Here is a 21137-nt window from a genome sequence, read left to right on the forward strand (position 1 = left end):
CTCTTAGGCAATGCGGAATATCAATCCCAGCACAGCAAATTCTCCAAAATGTCAGGTAGGCTCTTGTCTGATGTTCTAGCATTGAAAAAAATACTAAATTAGGGAAGAGAGAAACTTGTGCTCCAGGTGCCTGTCCTCAACTGAAGATTAGTCCAGAGTATAACTGAGCCATTTTTCTACCAAGATATTTAAGTTAATGTTGCCATTCCCAGAAACTCTATACTATCTGCTCCCTCACTCCCAGAGAGCTTCTAGCACTTGATTGGAGTCAGCAGAGAGCTTTTTAATTCCATATTTGATATGTATTATGTCTCAGTTGTACACCTGTCAGCCTCAAGGTATGCCTGATTTTTATTTGGAGAGTTTAAAATAGTATTTTTAATGATTTATAATAATTTGAGTAATAACAAAAGTAGCACTTAGTAATAACAAAAAAGGCAAAGATTATTTACTTCAGTAGGCTCATTTAAGAGATCTTAACAGCCATAGTGATCCTAGAAGGAAAGGAAAAATTTTAGTGACCACTCCAAAGGAAAGAATATCAGAATAATAGAAAGAGAAGGATCTGCCTGGTAGTGTTTCAGGTCTCTCTGTTGGCTTTTATCAACACTTCCCCCTAATGAATCCCATCCTCCCCTCCCCCTTCCCCAGGAACAATGGTTGTGAAGGTATTTTATTTAGATGGATAGATTATGGCGATTTTTCTTTCTAGCATAGGCACATACCTTGGGAAGAATCTCATTCCTGCAGCTAAATCTGTGTGTTTAGGGCCCACAAGATTTGAAGGAATTAGGAACTAGAAGATAGTTGTACTTCTCCATACAACGAAGAAGAACCCTGAAACATGAAACATTACATTTTTTTGTTGCTCTGCACTGGGCAAAAGAAGTGTGTTGTGTTGGAATCAACTGTAGAAGTGAGAGTGGATGTAATTCCACTCATTTGGGATCCTGTTAATTCGTCATTGGAGCACTGTTGTGATAAAGTCAGATATAGTCCTCATAGAGACCAGCTAACTTGGTGAAAGGAAATACTGTTCTTTATCTCGTAATGCCTCATTTAATAAAAATACAAAGTGAGGGAGTCCTCTTCACTAACGATCACAGACATTCTCATGAGGCATATTCAGATCACAGTTGACTCTTAAGAGCAACATAGCATTGGATCTGTAGAAACATTTTTCTTTGTCTATTTTCTGAAGTGTTTCTGAAAGAAGATTTTTATTTATGATGACTGAAGTGGAAAATAATATAGGAGAAATTAATTCAAAGGAGCTTTGCATTCAAAAGCTTCCTGCCAAAAGTGGATGTTGGTTTTTTCCTATTGAGATCTTACCTAAAATCTGGTAGATGAATTAAATGCTTCTAGGTCTTTGTCTCATACTTGAGTAGAAGTGTAAAGAGTTACTGTTATTAAAATTATTATCAGGAATTCTTAGAAACTTTTATTTTAAAAGAGTAAAATGTAAAAAAAGTTGTGGCTTATAAATAATAAAACTTCTAACGTCTTAAAATTGGAGAGTTGATTGCTTGGATTTGCTTAGGCCAGAGCAAGAAACCTGAGATGGTGGATTTGTTGTTTCTTTTTCCTTAAGTTTTTTATTTTTAGAACACTTCAAACTGAAGTGCAAAAATAATACAAAACACATACAAAGAACTTCAGTACTCGCCTCTCCTCAGATATCCACATCCACCAATATTAACATGTGCCATTATCGTTCTATCATTCCATCTGTCGGTTTATCTATTTTCTAAACATTTGAGAATAGGTTGTATACATCATGTTCCTTGAACACACAATACTTCCATGTATATTTCCTCAAAGGCAAAGATATTCACTTATTTAATCACCTAAAGTACAGTTATCAAGTCCAAGGAATTTAACATTGATATAAAGCTTACAGTCTGTATTCCATTTTTTTCATATGTCCAAATTATATCCTTTTGAAAAGCCTTTTCTATGCCATTATTAGATCCAGACAAAGATCATACATAGTGCATTTAATTATCATTGTCTCTTTGGTTACTTTTTTTTTTTTAATTGTGGAAACATGTACAAATAAATGTTCACACTTCAGTCACTCCCAGTGGTAATAAAAGCCATAATTCAGTGGATTGGCTAGCCTCATACCCTCCCTTCCCAGGACTTCCACATCAGTCCAGACATTAAACCCTGTACCGTTAGTTATTAACTTCCTGTGTTGGTGTTTTTTTTTAAATCCCCGTGTGCAAGCCAAAAACTAAAATACTAATTCGTTATGTGAGTTTTAGTTGTCAGTGTATTTACGTGGCCCAATTGTGAAAATGTAAATAAATATATGGCATTACAGTATAGAGTTAAATTTGGCATAGCTCAGGTACATGGAATCTGGCAGTGTTTGTATCTAGCATGCATTTTTATGTGTGTTTCTCGAACTAGATACTTTCTAGATGACCTTAAGTAGATGTCAGGAAAGATTTCACAAAGAAGAATCATACATTAGGTGAAGATGGCTTTAAAATGTTGTTTACCAGAAAGGTCAAGGTTGAGTCAGAAAGGACTTTCTCAAAGAACAGAATGTACAATGCATAATGGAGAAAAAGGAAAAGACTCCTGCTTTTCTAGTAGAAATCATTGCAGCTGAGTTAACAAGCAAAGTAAAATCAGTCATTTTATAATTATATACCTCATATGCTGTGGGATATGGGAAGGTATGAAACCTCAACATGTTTATAAATTATTAGGTTCTAAAGCTGTCTTTAAGTGCTTTGGAATGTCTTGTCTTGTTGGTTTCTATGATCTTGGAAAATAATGTTAATATGGGTGATCTTAATGGAAACTCCTAAGAGACCTACTGTAATGATATTCAAATGCAAAATTTCTGAAAAATAAGAAAACTCTAAAGGCATTAATTTATCTTCTTAGTTATATATATAGTTAACACTTCAATTTGTAAAAGTTTGTGGAATTTTGAAAAAAATTTCCTTTTAGAGCTTAAAATTTTTATTTTCATTTTGATTATTCAGTATTTTTATGCTTCAAAAGCAGTATCTAGTCTCAGAAACTTTTTAAAACTAATATTATCTCTGTGAGATTGAGCGTCTAATGTGCAGTTTTCTAGTCATTTCTCTTTCTTACACATCAGTATTCTTCTGTAAATTGGAAAGATCTTCTGAGAGAGTGGATTAGGAATGCATTCCAGCTTCTGCTTCCACGGCCTTTGAGACTAATGCTTTGAGGAAAGAGAGTGTCCTCGCAGGGTGTTCCTCAATATCTGTGGTTCCCTAATAACCTATGAGAATCAGAGCTAAACTCTGCAACCTGAGTAGCTTTTTCTCACACTGACTCAGGGGAAGCAGCTACTCTCCCATCAGCTGAGCCCATACTTTGTCTTGACTCTGCTTACAGTCCACTCCCCATGGTGAATGCCTCCTTCTCTCCCTTCCCTCCTACCACTTGAATTCTCCATTTCCAGTATAAGGCCTACCTTAAAACTTTTTCTCAAGGATCCTTATCAGAGTCCTCAAAACTACTCAGAAACTAGAAATAAGACTGCTGTATATAAGTTCTAATTCAGCAGCCAGTAAAACTCAAAGTTGGAAAGCCAAAGGGCATGGGATTATTTTTATTTCTGAATAAATTCATGGAAATTAGAGCTACAAGTATTTTGCAGTCAGGACCAGCCACTGGTTGAATGAGCAATGAAGCACAGCTTTGATATCATAGAGGCTCTCATACTACACCACTAGACCCTGCTGCCGAGGGTCAGATTTCCATAGTTTTGGTCAAATAGAACATAATAATACACTGTAAAGAGCTATGTGAAAACATTTACAGTAACCACCAACAACCTTTTTTCTCCTGATTTTAGAAATGGCAAGGAGAATTTGGCTTGTTTTCTTCTCCAAACTGTCTTTCATGTTAGCATGTAATCCTAATATTAAATGAACCATAGATTTATTTGGATGTTTTTCAGTGAATATTTGATATTTTTAAATTGGGATATGGAAAACTTTGTATAAAGGGGGAAGATTTAGCCTCAAGTCGAGCTGACTCCTTTTATAGGTTATCTCACTTGTTTAATTAATTAAAATAACTTAATTTTGAACGATGTCATAATAAACTTAATACTTCAGTTGAGACCATAGTTATGCAATGCACATTACAAAACCTCCATTCCAAAGATCTGTGGAAAAAAAAGTAGAATTTCAAGATAGTGCAGAAAACATCAAACAGCAATTCTCTTTTAGATGGCACTTTTTTAGAGTTTAGGATTATTGTGTAGTTCTCAAAACTATTAAATCCGTTTGTATACTTTTTTTTGGTGAAAAGTTGGTTTGAAGTTGAAGACACTTTGATAAATGGCACAAAAATTAAAAAACAAACATTCTAAGCATTAACTAAATGTTTTCATGAACTCAGAGATAATGAAATCTATTGTGACTGTTTAAAACTGCTGGAAATGGAATAAGTCAAGGCCCATCTTGAACAATTCAATGAAATGGCATTATTTTCTATTCTTAGAGTTATGTTGACATAAACTGCTACCACTGAGACAAACTTTTTAAGATGTATATTTTTAGAGTTTTTCTCCATTTCTAAATTTGGGTTTCCAGTTCCCTAAGCTAACCTTCCTTGAACAAATTGATTACAAAAAAATACCTTTGGTTGTGTGCCATATATTACTTCAAAGTGGGACACTCTTACATAGCTCAGTATTTCCTAAAGGCAGAATGTCTTTAAAAAAGTAATCATTGTTCACTTGGTAGGCCCCTCCCTAAGTCATTAATTCTTATGCTAATATAGTCATCTACTGTGAGCATAATTTGTTTCACAGGATTCAATAAGGACGATGGAAAAATTTTTCTTGGTATTTTAAAGAAGTTAGCAAAAATGGGGGAAAGGAAATAACTGTATGTATTTATGTTGGAAAACAGGCTTCTTTCTTAACCTATGACTTTGGAATTTAGTTGAGTTTAAAAACAGCGGCTTGTACTTCCCACGTAAACACACACAAATGATTTTAAGAAAGCAGATTTTAGAAATGAAATGGAAATTTAGGGGTATATCTAGTCCATGTTTTATTTAGTAAGATTTTGAAGGCAAGTGAATACGAAATCAGAGTTAATAAAAAAGAGTCACTCCCATAAACTGGCCTGGTTCCAGGGAGGAACAGTTAAATCTTGGGTTTCTACTGTTAGTTAGCCAAGAATTATAAATGTGAAACAGTGACCATACTACAAGAAACAAGGAATTTTGGAAGTAAAATATTAAAAATTTGTTTCAGAGCTGTACTGCTGGCAACCTTAGGGAAAAAAGTACTATTTTAATATGGAGAAGTATGAAGTGAAGTTACTTACTTTGAATGCTTTAAATTTAAAAAATGTATTTTGTATAGTCTTTTTCCATTGCATTGTGTTTAAAAGAAAGTGAGCATGTCTATATGCTCTATGTAGAATATGCTTATTCTACTGCAATTACTTTATCAAAATTTTTAGGATGAATAGGAACATTTTTTAATTGCGTAACTGTTCGAAGAATAAGCCTTTGGACATAATTGGATTGGCTTTAAGAACACTCATTTCAGTTGAAACATTTCATTTTAAAAATTAAGTCTATCTCCAAGGAGTTTTTGGATTATTTTATCCTGAATGTAAAACCTAAAATTAGAATACTAAGCTAAAAATACAACCATGTTAAGCTTCTCTTTTCCCAAAGGTAGTTAGAATAAATAGTTTGACAGACTTTCACAAATGGGGAAGTAAGCAAGTTATAGGAAATTCAGCCAAAACTGAATCAGGCTTCTATTTTGTCTTTCAAAGGTCAAAGAGTTCTTTCAGAGTATTTGACTTTTTCTAAATGAAGCAAATATTTTTAGCTCATTGTCTTCTGTAATAATACAAAAATGTGGTGGCTTTTCCCATTGAGCTTATAAATCTTAACTAACCAGGGACTTATTTCAAGTCAGAGCTATCTGCACTATAAGTAAAAATGATGGTCCCAGCTTGGCCTGGAAGAACTTTGCAAGGAGGTTCTTAAAGGAAAATGTGAATTTGCCTACTACTTGAGAGTGGACTTTATGGACTCGGCGCCAAGCCCTAAGCTGTTGGCCCTTTTTATATTTCCTCCTATCCTTTAAATAGCAATTTCATTTCCTATAGAGTGAAAAAGACATTCTAGGATAATTTAGCCCTATATAAAATCAATGCATTCTGGATACATCATTTAGAAAAATTAAGGAGAAAGGCATAAATTGTTGGAGAATTCTCATTCAAGAGACATGAAAGCATATGTCTGCACAAAGCCAAAAATTTAGAAGTCAACACAAATGCCTATAGTAGGTAAATAGATAAATTGTAATACATCCTTACAGTAGAATACTAATCAGCAATATAAGGAAATGAACTATTGATGCAACATGAATGAATCTCAAAATAATCATGTTAAGCGGTAAAGGATGCATGTTGTATGATACCATTTATATAAAATTCTAGAAAATGCAAACTATAGTGACAAAAAAAGCAGATATTAGTTGTTCACGGGTGGGGAGTGCAAGAGTTAAGAAGCAGGAAGAAACTTTGGAGTAGATTATCTTATTGGAGCAGATAGTTTCACCAGGTTGTAAATATGTGTAATTTATTGTACATCAGTTAGACTTTAGTGAAGCTGTTACAGAATTTCTTAGGGTGTCTAGTTAACCCTATTTCATTTGCTGTAATTAGAAGTTTTAAAAGTGAGCTGAATATTCATTCCTTGAGTATGATCTGTAATTTGGTTTGCATTGGATCTATACCCTCCAGCTGCTTACCTGGTGGCACCCTCTTCTCCACCCTACTTTTTCTAATTCTGGTGCCAGGATGCAGTTCAGCCTTACAGCCTGTATATTCAGCATTTGTGTCATTGCCTTATCACATTTTATTGTATGTTTTCATGCCAAAGCCTTCCTTGATTGCTAATGTTAACACCCCCCACCCCCATCCCCACCAGTAAATATAGCGACATTTTGCTCCTTGAATCCTTACAAGTTCAGTTAGTTGAATCCTTAGGTTATTCTTGGCCCGTGGCTCAAATGCAGGATTGATGAAAAATGTTTTTCTATAGCCTTTTTCAGGGGGTTGGATATCCTTAGGCAACCTGGAATTATCTGCTTTCTTGTTCACATCTCTTAAGTTACTTTTTCTTTTTATAAATTTCATAGTTGGTTCTGCAGTGTCTGATGACAGTAAAAAATCAGTTGCTAAAGGAAGCAAAAAAAAAAAAATTTGGCAGCTTTTAACAAGCAAAGTATCAAAATTCAAAGTAGCAAGATATGAAAAGACAGCACTTGATTATTAGCTTTAACTTCATAATCATGAAAAATGGGAACTTATCAAGAAGGCTAAAATGTAAAGTTATAAAAACAATATGAAAATTGTTATATACTGATTTACTGTGTAGTGCCATATATTTGCTTTGTGCTAGAGAGGCTTCATAAACAGGTAAACAGAAATATGAACATGCCTTTAATAAAAAGCAAATGGGAATCTTTTCAAGATATTCTCAAATGCTTCCATAATTTGAAAGATGTGCAGCTTCATCACAGAACCTTATACAGTAGCCTTGTACTGAGCCTATAATTTTATTCATCTTAAAGTTTATTGCTAAATACATCCTCATATTTTAAGAGCAACACAGATTCTTCAGAGTATTAGAAGTTATTGTTTTAAAGTCCATAACAGGCCATTCATTCACTCTGCCCTTAAGGAACACAGAGGAAATAAATAAATACAGTATTATGTGGTAAGTGCTATGATCGTGTTACATATGCTTAAGGTGTTAGAGACATAACATCTATATGTCAATTAATCCAATCTCAAGACAGAGATGGGGTCGCCACACAGAGTTACCTAGAGAAGGGGTGCCTCCACTGGATCTTGAAAGACAAAGGGAACAATGTTGTAGGCAAGAATGGCATATGGAAAGACAGTACCAAGAGAGTACCCACGCTACAGGTGGCAGGGGCTGCTCTTATCATTGTCTTAAAGTAAGAAGTGACAAGATGAGATTGAGGGGTCAGAGATGGAGAAAACTAATGGATCGGTGTTCCAGGGTCCGCTGGGAGAATGGGTAGGCCTTTAACAGGAGAAGAGAAAACAGACTTATTTTGTGAGACTGGAAGTAAACGAAGTTACTTTTGATTGTTTTGTTTGGGGGGAAACAGGGGGAAGGGTTGGCAGGAGGAGCCAACCCTTGGCCTAGTCAAGGGAAAAGACCTTTCATTTGTAATAACAGCCTGGATAATTGTGTGATATTTCTCTAGCATTTCTCAGCAGTCTCAGTATATCAATGAAACTGTCATTGATTCAGGGTTGAGGTTTGTTGGATTGAGATAAAATTATGTCTGCATGAGGAATCCGAAAGGTGTCCATATGTATTTCAGATGATCAGCCATGAGTTCAAGCTGGTAAGGCAGGATATAAAAAAAATAAGGAACCAGGAGGGAGTCAAGAGATAGGGAGTGTAAGGAGAGAGAAGGGGCTGGAGTCTGAGGTTGGAGGCTAGTAGAGTTGGGAATAAGCTCATGCAGGAACTGAGTAGAAGGTCAGAAAGTGAGATAAATGTAGGATTTCTGGAGAAGAAATTTCTAGATAGCTAGGTCTAGGATGACCTAAGGAGTTAACGATTGAAGTGCAATAGTGAAGTGGTCAGTATCATTGCACTTTAAAGGAGATCCAGGAACTTCAAGGATCAGTTCATGGGATTTGTGTGTAGGTGTTGACAGTTCCAGTTGGTATGAACTGAAACACCATGATCCTTGTCCCAAACATGACTTAAGATTTCAGAGATGGTTTGGGTTCACACACGGTCTTGGCAGTTGTGGGAGCGGTGATTGAGGCAGGTAGAGGTGAAGACACTGGAGTGCAGAGGGTCAGGAAGCTCTCAGAGTCAGGGAAGCGTCCGCCCAGACGATGAGGCATGCTGAGAGGCGCCTTGTGGGGAAGACTTGGGGTGGCAAGAGGCTCTGACTCCAGTTCTCCCATACTAAGATGAAGTAGCTGTAAGAGCTCAGCGTATTCAGTACAAGAAGTAATAACCTTTGGATGGGGAGGGGTATGTATTCCTTTGGCAGTCTGCTGAGCTGGTGTACCTTTTTCAGTATATTTTCTTTTAAATGTATAGAATAAAGTTATGTAGGATTATAAGGAAAAGGAATTTTGTTGAAATAGTTTTCAAAGTATTAAGAATAGTAACATGTTCTTTATTAACATATTAGGAAGTTCTAGCAACATGTCTTATAGTTACTGCAACATTGAACTAGTAATGAGCATAAATATTTCGTGGTATTTGCAGTAACTATGATGTGATAGGAAAATATTTATCTCTATTGATGAAAAGTCAGTTGCAGCACGTACTACTCTATATGTTTCCTATATTCATAATTGAAGAAAATGCTAAATTTCAGTTTAGATTAGTGAAAATAAAAGTGTGATTTTTTTGCCCATACAAGTTCAGAGGCTCCCCTGAAAACTGTCATGTCCTCTAGTTAAGTTTGAAGGTTGGTGTATCCAGAAGGGCATAAACTTCAATAAAGTTTTTGTACAAGGAAAAAAATTGTAGTCTGGAGGCAGCACAGAGCTAGGAGACTATTTCCACTGCCTCTGGATCCAGTGGTGAGAGTGGAGCCAAGTTGCCTTGGCTGCAGGGTAGGCACTGTCTTGTGTAAGGAAAAGCCAGGTTACAAGTCAAACCCAAGAAGTGGAGGGTGATGCTGAAGCACAGGCGAAGTTTACAAGTGCTAGAGAGGCACCATGGAATTTCTTGGGAAGTCAGGGAACAGTGAAAGGAAGAAAAAGGAAAGAAGGAGCAGAGTGGTATGAAGGTGCCAGGGACTAGCCGCAGTGGGATGAACTGGCCTCGAGTCGCCCGGGCGAATACAGGCAGAGGCCTGGGGTGCTTAGGAGCCGGTCGGAGAGCAGCAGGCCGTCTAGAAACACCAAGACAGCAGTCCACAGCCCTTATGCAGGCTTCCAGGTATAATCCAGTTGAGAAAGTGCGTGTCCTGAAGAAGTTTTACTACATCTTTAATTGTTCGCGTTATGCTGAAGAGACTTTGGGTTGGCGTTTTTCTTCTGTCATCTTTTTTGTTTGTTTCCCTATTTCCCTGCTAGAGGAGGAAGCATGTTCTAAGATAGAACCTAATAGTAGGGTGGTATATGGAAACCCTGTATTTTATGCATGATAGTTCTGTAAACCTACAACTTCTCTAATTAAAAAAAAAAAGATAGAAGAACATGAGTCAAAGTGGCAAGACACTTGCTAGCAAGTGTAAAGCAATGCCAAGGAAGGAGGGGGAGGGGAGAGCGGTGTCTTATATAAATCGTCAGATGGTGTTCTTCCTGCTTTGTTTTATTGCTGGTGCCAAACACACAAAACCATCTGAGGGTTGGTGAGTAAAAATAGACTTTAAGAAGAAGTCTTTTTAAAGTCTACTTATGCCATCCTACCCAAAGGAGGATTTGGGAATGTCTGCCAGATATAGAAAATGACAATATGAAACTAGTAAAGTATATTGGTTTTTAAAATTAAGATTACTAGATAAACTTTAAGATTATGTAGTGTAATTGTCAGTCACTTAAAATGGAGAGAAGAACTTGGTCTTTCTGAGTAGAAAATGTTTTAACATTAAAGTAGATGTTAATACCCTAACTTTATATGTATATGGGTACTCTAATGGCATTTTATTTCTTTAAATTTAACAGTAAATTTGTTATTCAGTAGACTGATTGTCTTTGTTCATGTTTCTTTTTTATAGGAATTAGCTCTCCGTAGCCAGTTACCAACACTGGAGCAGGATGGAGGGACTCAAAATCCAGTATCTTCTCCAGGAATGACTCAGGAACTGAGAACAATGACGACCAATAGCTCAGATCCCTTTCTTAACAGGTTGGTGAGCGTCACTGGTGGCTAATATCTGAAAACAATCAAAGCTTTAAGATCATTCTGTTTAGTACTTGTAATAGGCTGGTTTGAACATCTGTGTGGGCCTAAAACCATAGCTGTAAATAAATCTCTCCTTAAATGGCAAGTATGATAAAAGCTGAGGATTAAAAGCCTTCTCCTGTGAGAGGAAGTGAGGTGTTCAGACTTGTAGAAGGGTACTTATTCAAAGTCACAGTGTGTTTGCTTATTCCTATCCTGTTGACTAACAGTGATGTAAAATTACAGCATCATGAAGGAGCATGTGAATGCCTTTAAGTAAAAGCAAACAAATTAACTGCATGCAAAACTTACTTAACGGCTGCACTGTAAAGATCTTTGGAAGGAATTTCCTATGTATGTGCTCAGTTGAGAGATTTTACTACAGCAGCACCATAAAGCCTTGTGTTCTTAAGAGATATATAGTTCAAGGGGATAAAATATAAGGTGGTGTCTCTTTCCAAAAATACATTAAGATTAATTGTAGTGTTTGAAAATACCATAGCTTAAGGATGCTTTTTAGTGAGTTACCTAAAATCTTGGGTTTCAGGCAGATTGCAAAAAAATTATTTTTATATATAGCACTATATAAATCGTACAACCTGAACTAGATCATGTTCTTTGCCTAGAAAGCCATCTAAAGTTAAGATTTGATTAAAACTGATTCATTCTTTTAGGTTATAAATTATCTATGGAGTTTCAACTCTTAAAAATATGGAACAAATTTTTTCTGGTCTGTGCTTTTGGTTGTTTTCTAACCAATTTTTTTTTTTTTTTTTTAATATCTATTTATCCCCCCTCCCCATTGCTTGCTTTCTTGCTGTCTGCTCTCTGTGTCCATTCGCTGCACGTTCTTCTGTGTCTGCTTGTCTCCTTTTGTTGCGTCATCTTGCTACATCAGCTCTCTGCAGGGTGCAGAAGCAAACCCAGGGCCTCCCATATGATAGACAGGAGCCCAGTCGGTTGAGCCACATCCACTTCCTCCCAACCAATTTTAAACAACAACTTAAAAATATTTAAAGGTTTAGGAAAGCTACTGTACTTTTTGACTGAATTGGAGACTTTATGATTCTAAGAAAAAGTTATCCTGCCAGAAATATTTAGTACAATAGAATTTCATATTGTTTGCTCAGTTTAAAATTAATATTGGTGGCCTAGTTGGTTTTGAATTTATTCTTCTGACATACACAGTTTTAAAGTTCTACCAAAAATAGAGTGTATTTGTGCAAAATTGAAGTTATGAACATAGACTGAGGCTTATTGGTGGCTGTGACCACAAAACTTGTTTTGTTCACAAGGGAAGTTTCAGATTAATAAAATTTTAGTACCCATCTTACTGAAGGTCCATATTAGTCCAGGAATAAAATTAGAATATTTAGAAAAATGGGTAGACTGCATAGCCTCTGACAGTCATTTGTGAAGTTTCCTTCTATTTTTTTATTTTTTAGGTGCTGGGGGTTGAACCTGTGACGTTGTATGTGGGAAGCCACATCGGCTCCCCTGAGTTTGTTTTTCCATTTGTTTAGTGTTGTTTGCTTTTTTTTTTTAGAAGGCATCTGGAATCTAACCTGGGGCCTCGCATCTGGGAAAAAGACACTTAGCAACTTAAGCCACATCACTCCCCAGTATTCTTTCTTAACATTTTCAATGAGGACTGGGTTGTGGTTTGAGATTCTATTTTCTGGTTAGATCAGGACATGTGACGTAATCAGTGTTAATAATCTAAGGGTAGAGAGCCATATGTCCATTCTCTGCGTTACCCTAGTTTCTAAAACACGCATCTGATTATGACATTCTTTTTTTCAAAAACTCTGAGTAGGTCCCCCAGTGCCTACTGTTCCATCCATATACATACACATTCCTTAAGCTCTAAACACGTTATTCCCCTGAATAACCATGAACTTGACTCTTTAGGTGATACATCCCGTTACCTCCCTTTTACCTGTGAGATCCTTCATGGCCAGCTCAGACGTCCCGCTCCATGAAGGCTTTCACTTGCACTTTTCAAAGTTCTCTCTTGGTTGTCTTGAAAGCACAATGCTCAGTTTTCTCTCCTGTATGATTCAGTGTGAGCCTTTCTAAAGCATTGGTTGTGGGTTTCTGTTGTGGTTTTCCACCCCTTTGTCCTCACTGCCTAATGGCTATCATGCAGTGGGCAGGTAAGGAGTGACTGGGGGCTGCAGGAGCCGGAGCACCTTGGGTTGTAGCTCTGGGTCAGGAAGATGGCCCCACAAACTCTGTCCTCAGGAATGCCCATGTGCTTCCCTGTGGTTTGGAGTGAACCCCTACAACTCTGTAAACTGATCTCTTCTGCAGCGATCTCTTGAGTGTCTGATCTAGCCTCTTGCTTAGCAGTGGGAAGGTTGACTAGGATCAGGGCCTTGTCCCAGGTCGAGGCAGGCCAAAAAAAAGGGAAGCAAACCACATCCTGAAGCCTTGTCAGGCATGGCTTTGTTGTATACAAATAGTCTCAGACAAATTTTTCTTGGATCTAATGCAAGGCTTTTGAACCTTACCGAAATCTGGCAGAAGCATTAGAGTAAATCAGCAGTTGCATTATAAAGGGGACAGGAGTTGGGGGAGGAACAAGGCAAATGCATTGAGTAACTGAGGGAAGAAATTTGGGGGCTGAGCTTTCAGTCTTGCGTAATTGTTAAGTTTGCTTTTAAAGCTTGTTTTTTTGTTGTTGTTGTTTTTTTGCAAGTTGAACAGGTGTTTAAATATCCAGGTGTGGGCACAATTTGAATTTATGTTTAGAGACTGTAAGAATAACATTTGCCTTGATTTTGAACTTTTCGTTAAGATTTTCTAGAATTATGGGAACACCAAAATTTTCCAGTCAGCTTGACTCCAGCTGGTATCTATGTGCTGCTAGTTCAGGAAAGTGTTTTATTTATGAAAGAAATGTTCTGATGGTGTTACCATTCCTTTTGTAAAGTTGGGAAACTTTTCATTTAACCTAAAATAAAAATCTGTCTTGGCTCAGGTTTTTCTGTTTTACTTAAGCCCTGTGCTTTGTAAGTTTTAAAAATATTTCCTTCAACTTGAATATATGCTTCTTCTGTTATGATGAGGTGTTTGGGTTCTTTTATGTTTTGTTTTGCTTTTTTCTCTTGCCCCTAAACAAAATCAAGCGGATTAAGCCACAGCAGTACTTCTCTTATCAGCAGTGACTCATCTGTTTGGCCCCATCCAAAAAGGAATTATGGTTGATTTTTCCTTGGCTTAAGTTCTCTGCACAAGAGGCAGGAATTCCACCGGAGTCTAGTGCAGGCCTGCCCCGCCTGCCGCCCACCTGGAGCTTCTGTTCTGACCCCTCTGCCTGGGCAGGCTACCACCAGCTGGGGAGCCGAGGCCTTGAAGCAGATGACGCTTGTGGATTCCCTTGGATTCACATTGTTTTACAGAGAATACCTGAGCCGATGATTTTGTCAGCTGGAAAAACTCCTCCTGCCACCAGCCGAGCTCAGAACCTACGGAGAGCTCTGGGCCCCTCGGCGCTGCCAGCTTTGATTGGGATTGACCTGCCTGTCTCATTTCTTGGCACAGGAGCTGCGTGTGGGCCCTGCAGGGAGGCTCGTGTTCCTCTGGTCGCGGTGTTGCCAGTGCTGGTGCTTTTCACCTGAATTGGTCTTTACTGTTCTTCTTTGTAGTGGCACCTATCACTCCCGAGACGAGAGCACAGACAGCGGACTCAGCATGAGCAGCTACAGTGTCCCTCGGACCCCAGATGACTTCCTGAACAGTGTTGATGAAATGGATACAGGTCGGTGTAACCTGACTTTCAACCAGAGCTGGCCATATTATCACTTGGTCAGATAAACCACTGGAACCAAGGTTTTTCAGAAGAAAACCAATCAAAATCCTGTAAACCTTCAGTTCACATTGAGCCTGATGTTTCTTTAGGGTAATTTGTAATTTAACTCAAGATTTTTAGTCTTTATACATATATCTTAAATTTGTTTGGAATTGAGGACATTTATTTTTGCATGTAAAATATTGAGTTAATTTTGGCAAGGCAGTTGATGACCCTATTAGAAATCTCCCTCATTCTAGGTTTGTATAACCAATTATAGAGAGAGATTGACTCTTCTGTGTGATTCAGTGTCTGCCCTCCTCTTTTCTCTAAGGGATTCTGGTACTACTAAGATATTGTGGGGCTCAGGAAATCAGGTGGGAGAGGCCAGGTGGTGGGGCTCACCTACATTGCTGTTGTTAGGACAGTTGCAGGGGTCTTGGAGGAGCCTCGCAGGCAGAATTAAGGAGCCGTTTCTCCTGTGGTTTACTAGGTGGCCATTGCCCTGGACATGTCGACTCTATGAATAGAGTTCATGAATTGGCAGAAAATGAAGCAGTTCTCTAGCAGCTACTTTTTTAGTGGCCAGCCTCTCTTTTGAAAGATTTTGGCAAAGCTCATCCAGCTCATGGCTTTGCTGCGTTCTAGAAGGGACAGCATCCCCTCTTCTCTGCCTAAGTCGTAGTCATCCTTAGGAGCCACTTCAAGCCCATCTCCTCCCTAAAACCTTTCCTTACTCTATCCCTTATTTCTCTCTTCTCCAAACCCCCATTACACCTAATGTTTTATATTAGTTTTACTGTATATTTATATATCTTTACATTTACATTGCTTTTATATTAGGTTTTCCTGAAAGCATGTTTCATTGAAAGTTCTGTAGACTGTCAATGTTGTCATATGTAAAGAAGCTTCTGTGGCAGCTAAATTTGGGAAACCTGGAAGAAAAGCTAGGAAGATTTATTTTTCACAGATTTCTGGGAGACTTGTTTTGCTACTACAAATGTGAATCTCCAAGAGTGGAACAGAGTGTTCATCCAGACCTTTTATTTTATTTTAGTGTTGCCCCAAAGTTATATTTAAGGGAAAGACTGGCCTGTGTCATTCATTTTTCTATTTAATCTTGTTCCGGTGGTGCAGGTCTGCACAACCATCAGGTAAGTGATGCTGTGGTGTTCTTTTCCCCCTTGCTGCATATAATTTTTCAAGGGATTTTTATATTCTTCATGTCAAATGAGCCGTCAAACTGTTCATTGAATATCTGAACAGATGTTGAAGCAAAACTTAATTTGGCATTATTCCATTATCTGTGGGTTATTTTTGCTTAAAATAAACTTTGGGCATCAGTCCACGAGGTCAGCCAGGCATGCTTTTCTTTCTCTGTGCTCATGTCATGCAGCTCTGATGTTAGCTTTTCAAAGAGGACATTATTTCTCTCTGTTCAACTAGGTGATACTATCAACCAAAGCACCCTACCCTCACAGCAGAACCGCTTCCCAGACTACCTTGAAGCCATTCCTGGGACAAATGTGGATCTTGGAACACTGGAAGGAGATGGAATGAACATAGAAGGAGAGGAGCTGATGCCAAGCCTGCAGGAAGCTTTGAGTTCTGACATCCTTAATGACATGGAATCTGTTTTGGCTGCCACCAAGCTAGATAAAGAAAGCTTTCTTACCTGGTTATAGAGCCCTCAGGTAGACTGAATTCTAAATCTGTGAAGGATCTAAGGAGATAAGACATATATATATATAGATATAGATATACCTGAAATTCCCAAATAAGTCAGTTGCAATCCTCTGGCTAAACAGAAAAAGATGAACCAACGTCCAGCAAGATTCTTTCATCCACTATTTTGCTCTTCTTTGTCCATTGCTGCTGTTAATATATTGCTGACCTCTTTCACAGTTGGCTCTAAAGAATCAAACAAACACCTTTTTTTGTTTCTTTTGCTATTGTAACTACTGTTCGTTTTGGGGGCTGGGGAAAGTGAGCCTGTTTGGATGATGGATGCCATTCCTTTTGCCCAGTTAGATGTTTGCCAGTCATTTTAACTAAATACTCAGACTTGGAAGTCAAATGCTTCATGTCACAGCGTTTAGTTTGTTCAAGCAATTGTTTCTTCAGCTGCCTTTGGCCAGTGGAAAAACATGACTTACTAGTCTGACAAGCCAAAAATGTTGCATCTGTTATTAAGTGCTTAATGCTAATTTGAAAAGATAGTTGAAACTAAGGCTGAAGACTGTTTTACTTTCAGTGTTTTTTTCCCCTCCTAGTGCTATCATTAGTCACATAGTGACCTCAGTTTTATTTTAGGAGCTTATAAGGCATGAGACAATTTTCATAAAAATTTATTAATTATCGCCACATACTCTAGCATAGGTTTTGTGTTTTTTGTTTTGTTTTGGGGGGTTGGTTTTGTTGGATCCTAGGCAAACTACCATATTAGTCAATCTCTTTATAGTTTAGCTTGGGATGGTTATTATAGTTCCTTTGGTGAAATCTACATTTCCGGGTTTTTTGTTTTGTTGTTTTTTTTTACTGTCTTATTTAAATCTTGATTATCTGCTCTCTCTATATACCCACACACACTTAAAATGTTTATGATAGTGTGATAGCAGAATATATCTTTTTTTTTTTAAGTTTCCCTACTTTTCAATTTATTTTAAAATGGTAGCTTTGAATGTATGCATTTAGGATACATGACTAGTAGTTTATATTTCAAAGATAGTTTAAATTTGGTTGGGGCAGTCTGCAGATGTTTGAGGTAGGTTAGTGTTTTAGAAAAGGCTATTGTTATAGTGTCTAGAGGAATACCTGATAGCTCTGGACACGCAATAAATGTTATTTGATGAATTTGAAAAGAGCAAACAAAAAAATGGCTTTATTTTCCCTTTACTACTCCCTTGGACTAATTTTCAGTCTTGATGGGAAACCACTGAGTAGGTTCATGTGCATGAAAGAAGTGTAAGCTTTATGTAGTGGTTTACCTTCATTTAGCTTTGGAGGTTTACCTTGGAAGTAAAGTCTACTGCTTTAGTTCTCATTTGTAATGAACATATTAAAGGCTAGATTGAAAAATTGCCTACAAGGTTTTTCTTTCTTATAAGACTTACTCCTACTTCTTTATGCTGAGTATTGACCCTGGACAGTGTATAGAATACTGTAAGGTCATGAGTTAGCTGGTAACATGATCAGATTAATGATTGTATATTGGTAGTTGAATTTAGCAAAGAAATAGAATCATGATTATACTTTTATTTTTACAGGAAGAGATATAACTAGAGTATGTGTCTACAGGAGTAATAATGGTTTCCAAAGAGTGTTTTTTAAAGGAACAAAATGAGCATGAATCAACTCTTCGGTATAAGCTATGAAGTAATAGTCTGTTGTGAATTATAGTGATACCAGCTAGCTAGTAATTAAGGGTCCTTCGGTGTTTTTAGGATAAGCCCTTATTTTCAAGGGTTTATAGCAGACATCCAATCTCTTTCTTGGCTAAAGCTACTATGAAAAGCCTCAGCTTGGAAAGATGGACTTTTTTTTTTTTTCCTAATTAAAACACTAAGTATTTTTGGCCCTTTGAATAGAGGAGTGGAAAAGTTGAAAGTAAGAAGTTTTATATTAAGTACTTACAGTGCTCAGAAAATGCAGTCCCTGTGTTTCATATAATTTATAGGTCAGTCATCCATAATAATTGACTCTATGGCTTTTATTAAGAAAACAGCAGAGAGATTAATTTTGAATTAAGTCTTGGGGGAAATGACCACTGAGTAGATGCATTGATTTCTACAGCAGTAATAAAATTCTACTTAAAATGCATTAATTGCGTATATGGATGGTATAGCAAGTTGGTGTTTTAATGTGCAGATCAGAGCTACTTGGATGGAATGCCTACAGTGTGCCAGTAAGTCACAAATTAAGATTTACATCATAGATCAGCAGAGTAGTTTTAGATTAGGGACAGGTGGGAAGGTAGGGAGGGTGTGAAGACTTAGTGGGATCTTGGTAGATAACTTTATAAGCCTCTTTCTCTTCAGTAGTGACTAGTCTTGCATCTTGCTGTCCTTAAAGGCAGTTCCTAAAATTTCAGTCAATCACTTACATATACCCACAAAACAACATGCAGATCTTCATTTCCCTCAACCTTAATTTGCCCAGTTAATACCTCAATGTTTGTAGCACCACTGTGGTACCTGACACAGTGCTTTGATCTTACCATATGCTCTGTACTGACCTGAAGGAGACCCCAAGAGTCCTTTCTCCCTTTGAGTTTGAATCATAGCCTTGATGTGGCCTTTCTTGTTTTATGTCCTTGTTCCTAATGTAGAAGTGTCTAACTGCTCTTTGGTTGTATTGTGTAGCATTGGGATAAGACTTTAACTGGGTATTCTTGAATTGCTTTTACAATAAACCAATTTTATAATCTTCAAATTTATCAGCTTTTTATATTTGCGTTATTTTTCAGTTAGGGTTCTTAGATCGACCTTTGGTTGGTGGAGCACATTGATTTGGAGTTTCAGAGCTTCCAAAGCACAGTTTGTTGTATTAACTATTTTCTAAATATAAAGCCTTTATAGAAAAGAACATAAGGAAGTGATTTTTCTACAGATAAATTGCAATTTTAAGTATTCATATTAAATAGATGCAGTCTTAATTGTATAATTCAAAATTCAAACCAATCAGTATTGGAACTCAACTACTGCAAAAAGGGAGGCAGTTTCCAGTTATTAACAATTTTGTAGCTTTTGTACATCTGAAAAAAAGTGAGTGCTCAGATGAATTTTTATCTTCACAAGCGTGTTTTTATATGAATTGTGGGTGTGCCTGTATTAACAGTTGTTTTCTCTATCTTGAAAAAGTATTCTCCACATTTAAATGTTTTATATTAGAGAATTTAATGCACACTTGTCAAATATATATATATATATAGTACCAATGTTACTTTTTTTTGTTTTGTTCTAGATGTAAAAGAGCATGCTCATATGTTAGGTACTTACATAAATTGTTACATTTTTTTTCTTATGTAATACCTTTTTGTTTGTTTATGTGGTTCAAATATATTCTTTCTGAAACTCTCCTTGGTTGTGTTTAACAATGGATGTATAAAACTTTCTTTGACTTCTTAATGGTCTTGCAATAGAATAAGTACAAGTAACAAAAGAATATAAAAGGTGATTGCAGTAGTTACTGGTAGGTTGGATGATTAGTTTTGCTTTTTAAGGTTAATTTAAGCAAAACATTTGGCATTTTTGAAGTATGGATGTAACTCTTTGAACTTGTTCTCTTCTCTTCACTTAGATCATCCCTATCATTCTGGTAAGGAAAATTTTGCCACCTTTGTTCTTAAATGACTTTACTACATGTAACAGCAGAGGAATCTGGGAAGAATGCAACACTCTTAAAAATAACCTTGATTTTCTTTTTCCAAAGTCCTCTCATGGTCTCTAAAATAACACATATTTGCAAAAATTATTTGGGCATATCTCATTTTATTGTATGTCATTTCATTGCACTTTGCAGATATTGTGTTTTTTACAAATTGAGGTTTCTGACACACTTGCCTCAACGAAGTCTATTGGTGCCATTTTTCCAGGAGCATATGCTTACTTCATTTCTCTGGGTCACATTTTGGTAATACCTGAAATATTTCAAACTTTATCATTATTACTAATCTGTTATGTTGATCTGTGATCTTTGATGTCACTATTGTGTTTTGGGATGTCACACACTGCATCGATAAATATTGTGTGTTTCTGACCTTTCCACCAAGCTCCACTAATTGACCATTCCCTCATCTCTTTCCCTCTACTCAAGCCTCCCTTTCCCTGAGACACAAAAATATTGAAATTAGACCAGTTAATAACCATTCTATGGCCTCTTAAGTGTTCAAGTGAAAGGAAGAGTTGCATTCCTCTCAAAAATTAGTAATGATTAAGCTTAGTGAGGAAGGCATGTTGAAAGCTGATATAGGCTGAAAGCTAGACCTCTTCTACCAAACAGTTAGCCAAGTTGTGAATGCAAAGGAAAAGTTCTTGAAGGAAATTGTAAGTGCTACTCCAAGGAAGATACAAGTGATAAGAAAGTCAAACGGCCTTATTTCTGATATGGAGAAAGTTTTAGTGGGCTGGATAGAAGTCCAAACCAGCCACAACATTCCCTTAAGCCAATGCCTAATCCCCAGAGCAAGGCTCTAGCTTTCTTCAATTCTGCAAAGGCTGAGAGGAGAAAGAGGGAGAAGAAGAGTTTGAAGCTAGCAGAGGTTGGTTCATAAGGTTCAAGTTAATAAGCCATCTCCAAAACACAGAAGTGCAAGGTAAAGCAGCAAGTAATGATGTAGAAGTTGTGGCAGGTCATCCAGGAGAGCCAGCTAAGATTGTTAATGAAAATGAATACACTAAACAACACA

General features: G+C 37.0%; 1 protein-coding gene across 9 annotated transcripts in view; it reads left to right on the forward strand.

Moving 5' to 3' along the window:
* Positions 1 to 19808, forward strand: part of YAP1 (Yes1 associated transcriptional regulator) — a 116155-nt gene extending 96347 nt beyond the window's left edge. For 5 of the 9 annotated variants that reach the window (XM_058289201.2, XM_058289200.2, XM_058289205.2 and 2 more), the window contains 3 exons: positions 10772 to 10902; positions 14589 to 14701; positions 16178 to 19808. In XM_058289201.2, the coding sequence (XP_058145184.1) occupies positions 10772 to 10902; positions 14589 to 14701; positions 16178 to 16416 (483 nt within the window). In that variant the 3' untranslated portion in view covers positions 16417 to 19808. Of the gene's footprint in view, positions 1 to 7; positions 56 to 10771; positions 10903 to 14588; positions 14702 to 16177 lie in introns of all 9 variants that reach the window. The other 4 variants (XM_058289196.2, XM_058289203.2, XM_058289198.2 and 1 more) reach the window with 1 other exon arrangement.
* Positions 19809 to 21137: the final 1329 nt, after the last annotated feature.

The sequence above is a fragment of the Dasypus novemcinctus genome, chromosome 27 (assembly GCF_030445035.2).
Source record: "Dasypus novemcinctus isolate mDasNov1 chromosome 27, mDasNov1.1.hap2, whole genome shotgun sequence".
In the NCBI taxonomy this organism is placed as follows: domain Eukaryota; kingdom Metazoa; phylum Chordata; class Mammalia; order Cingulata; family Dasypodidae; genus Dasypus; species Dasypus novemcinctus.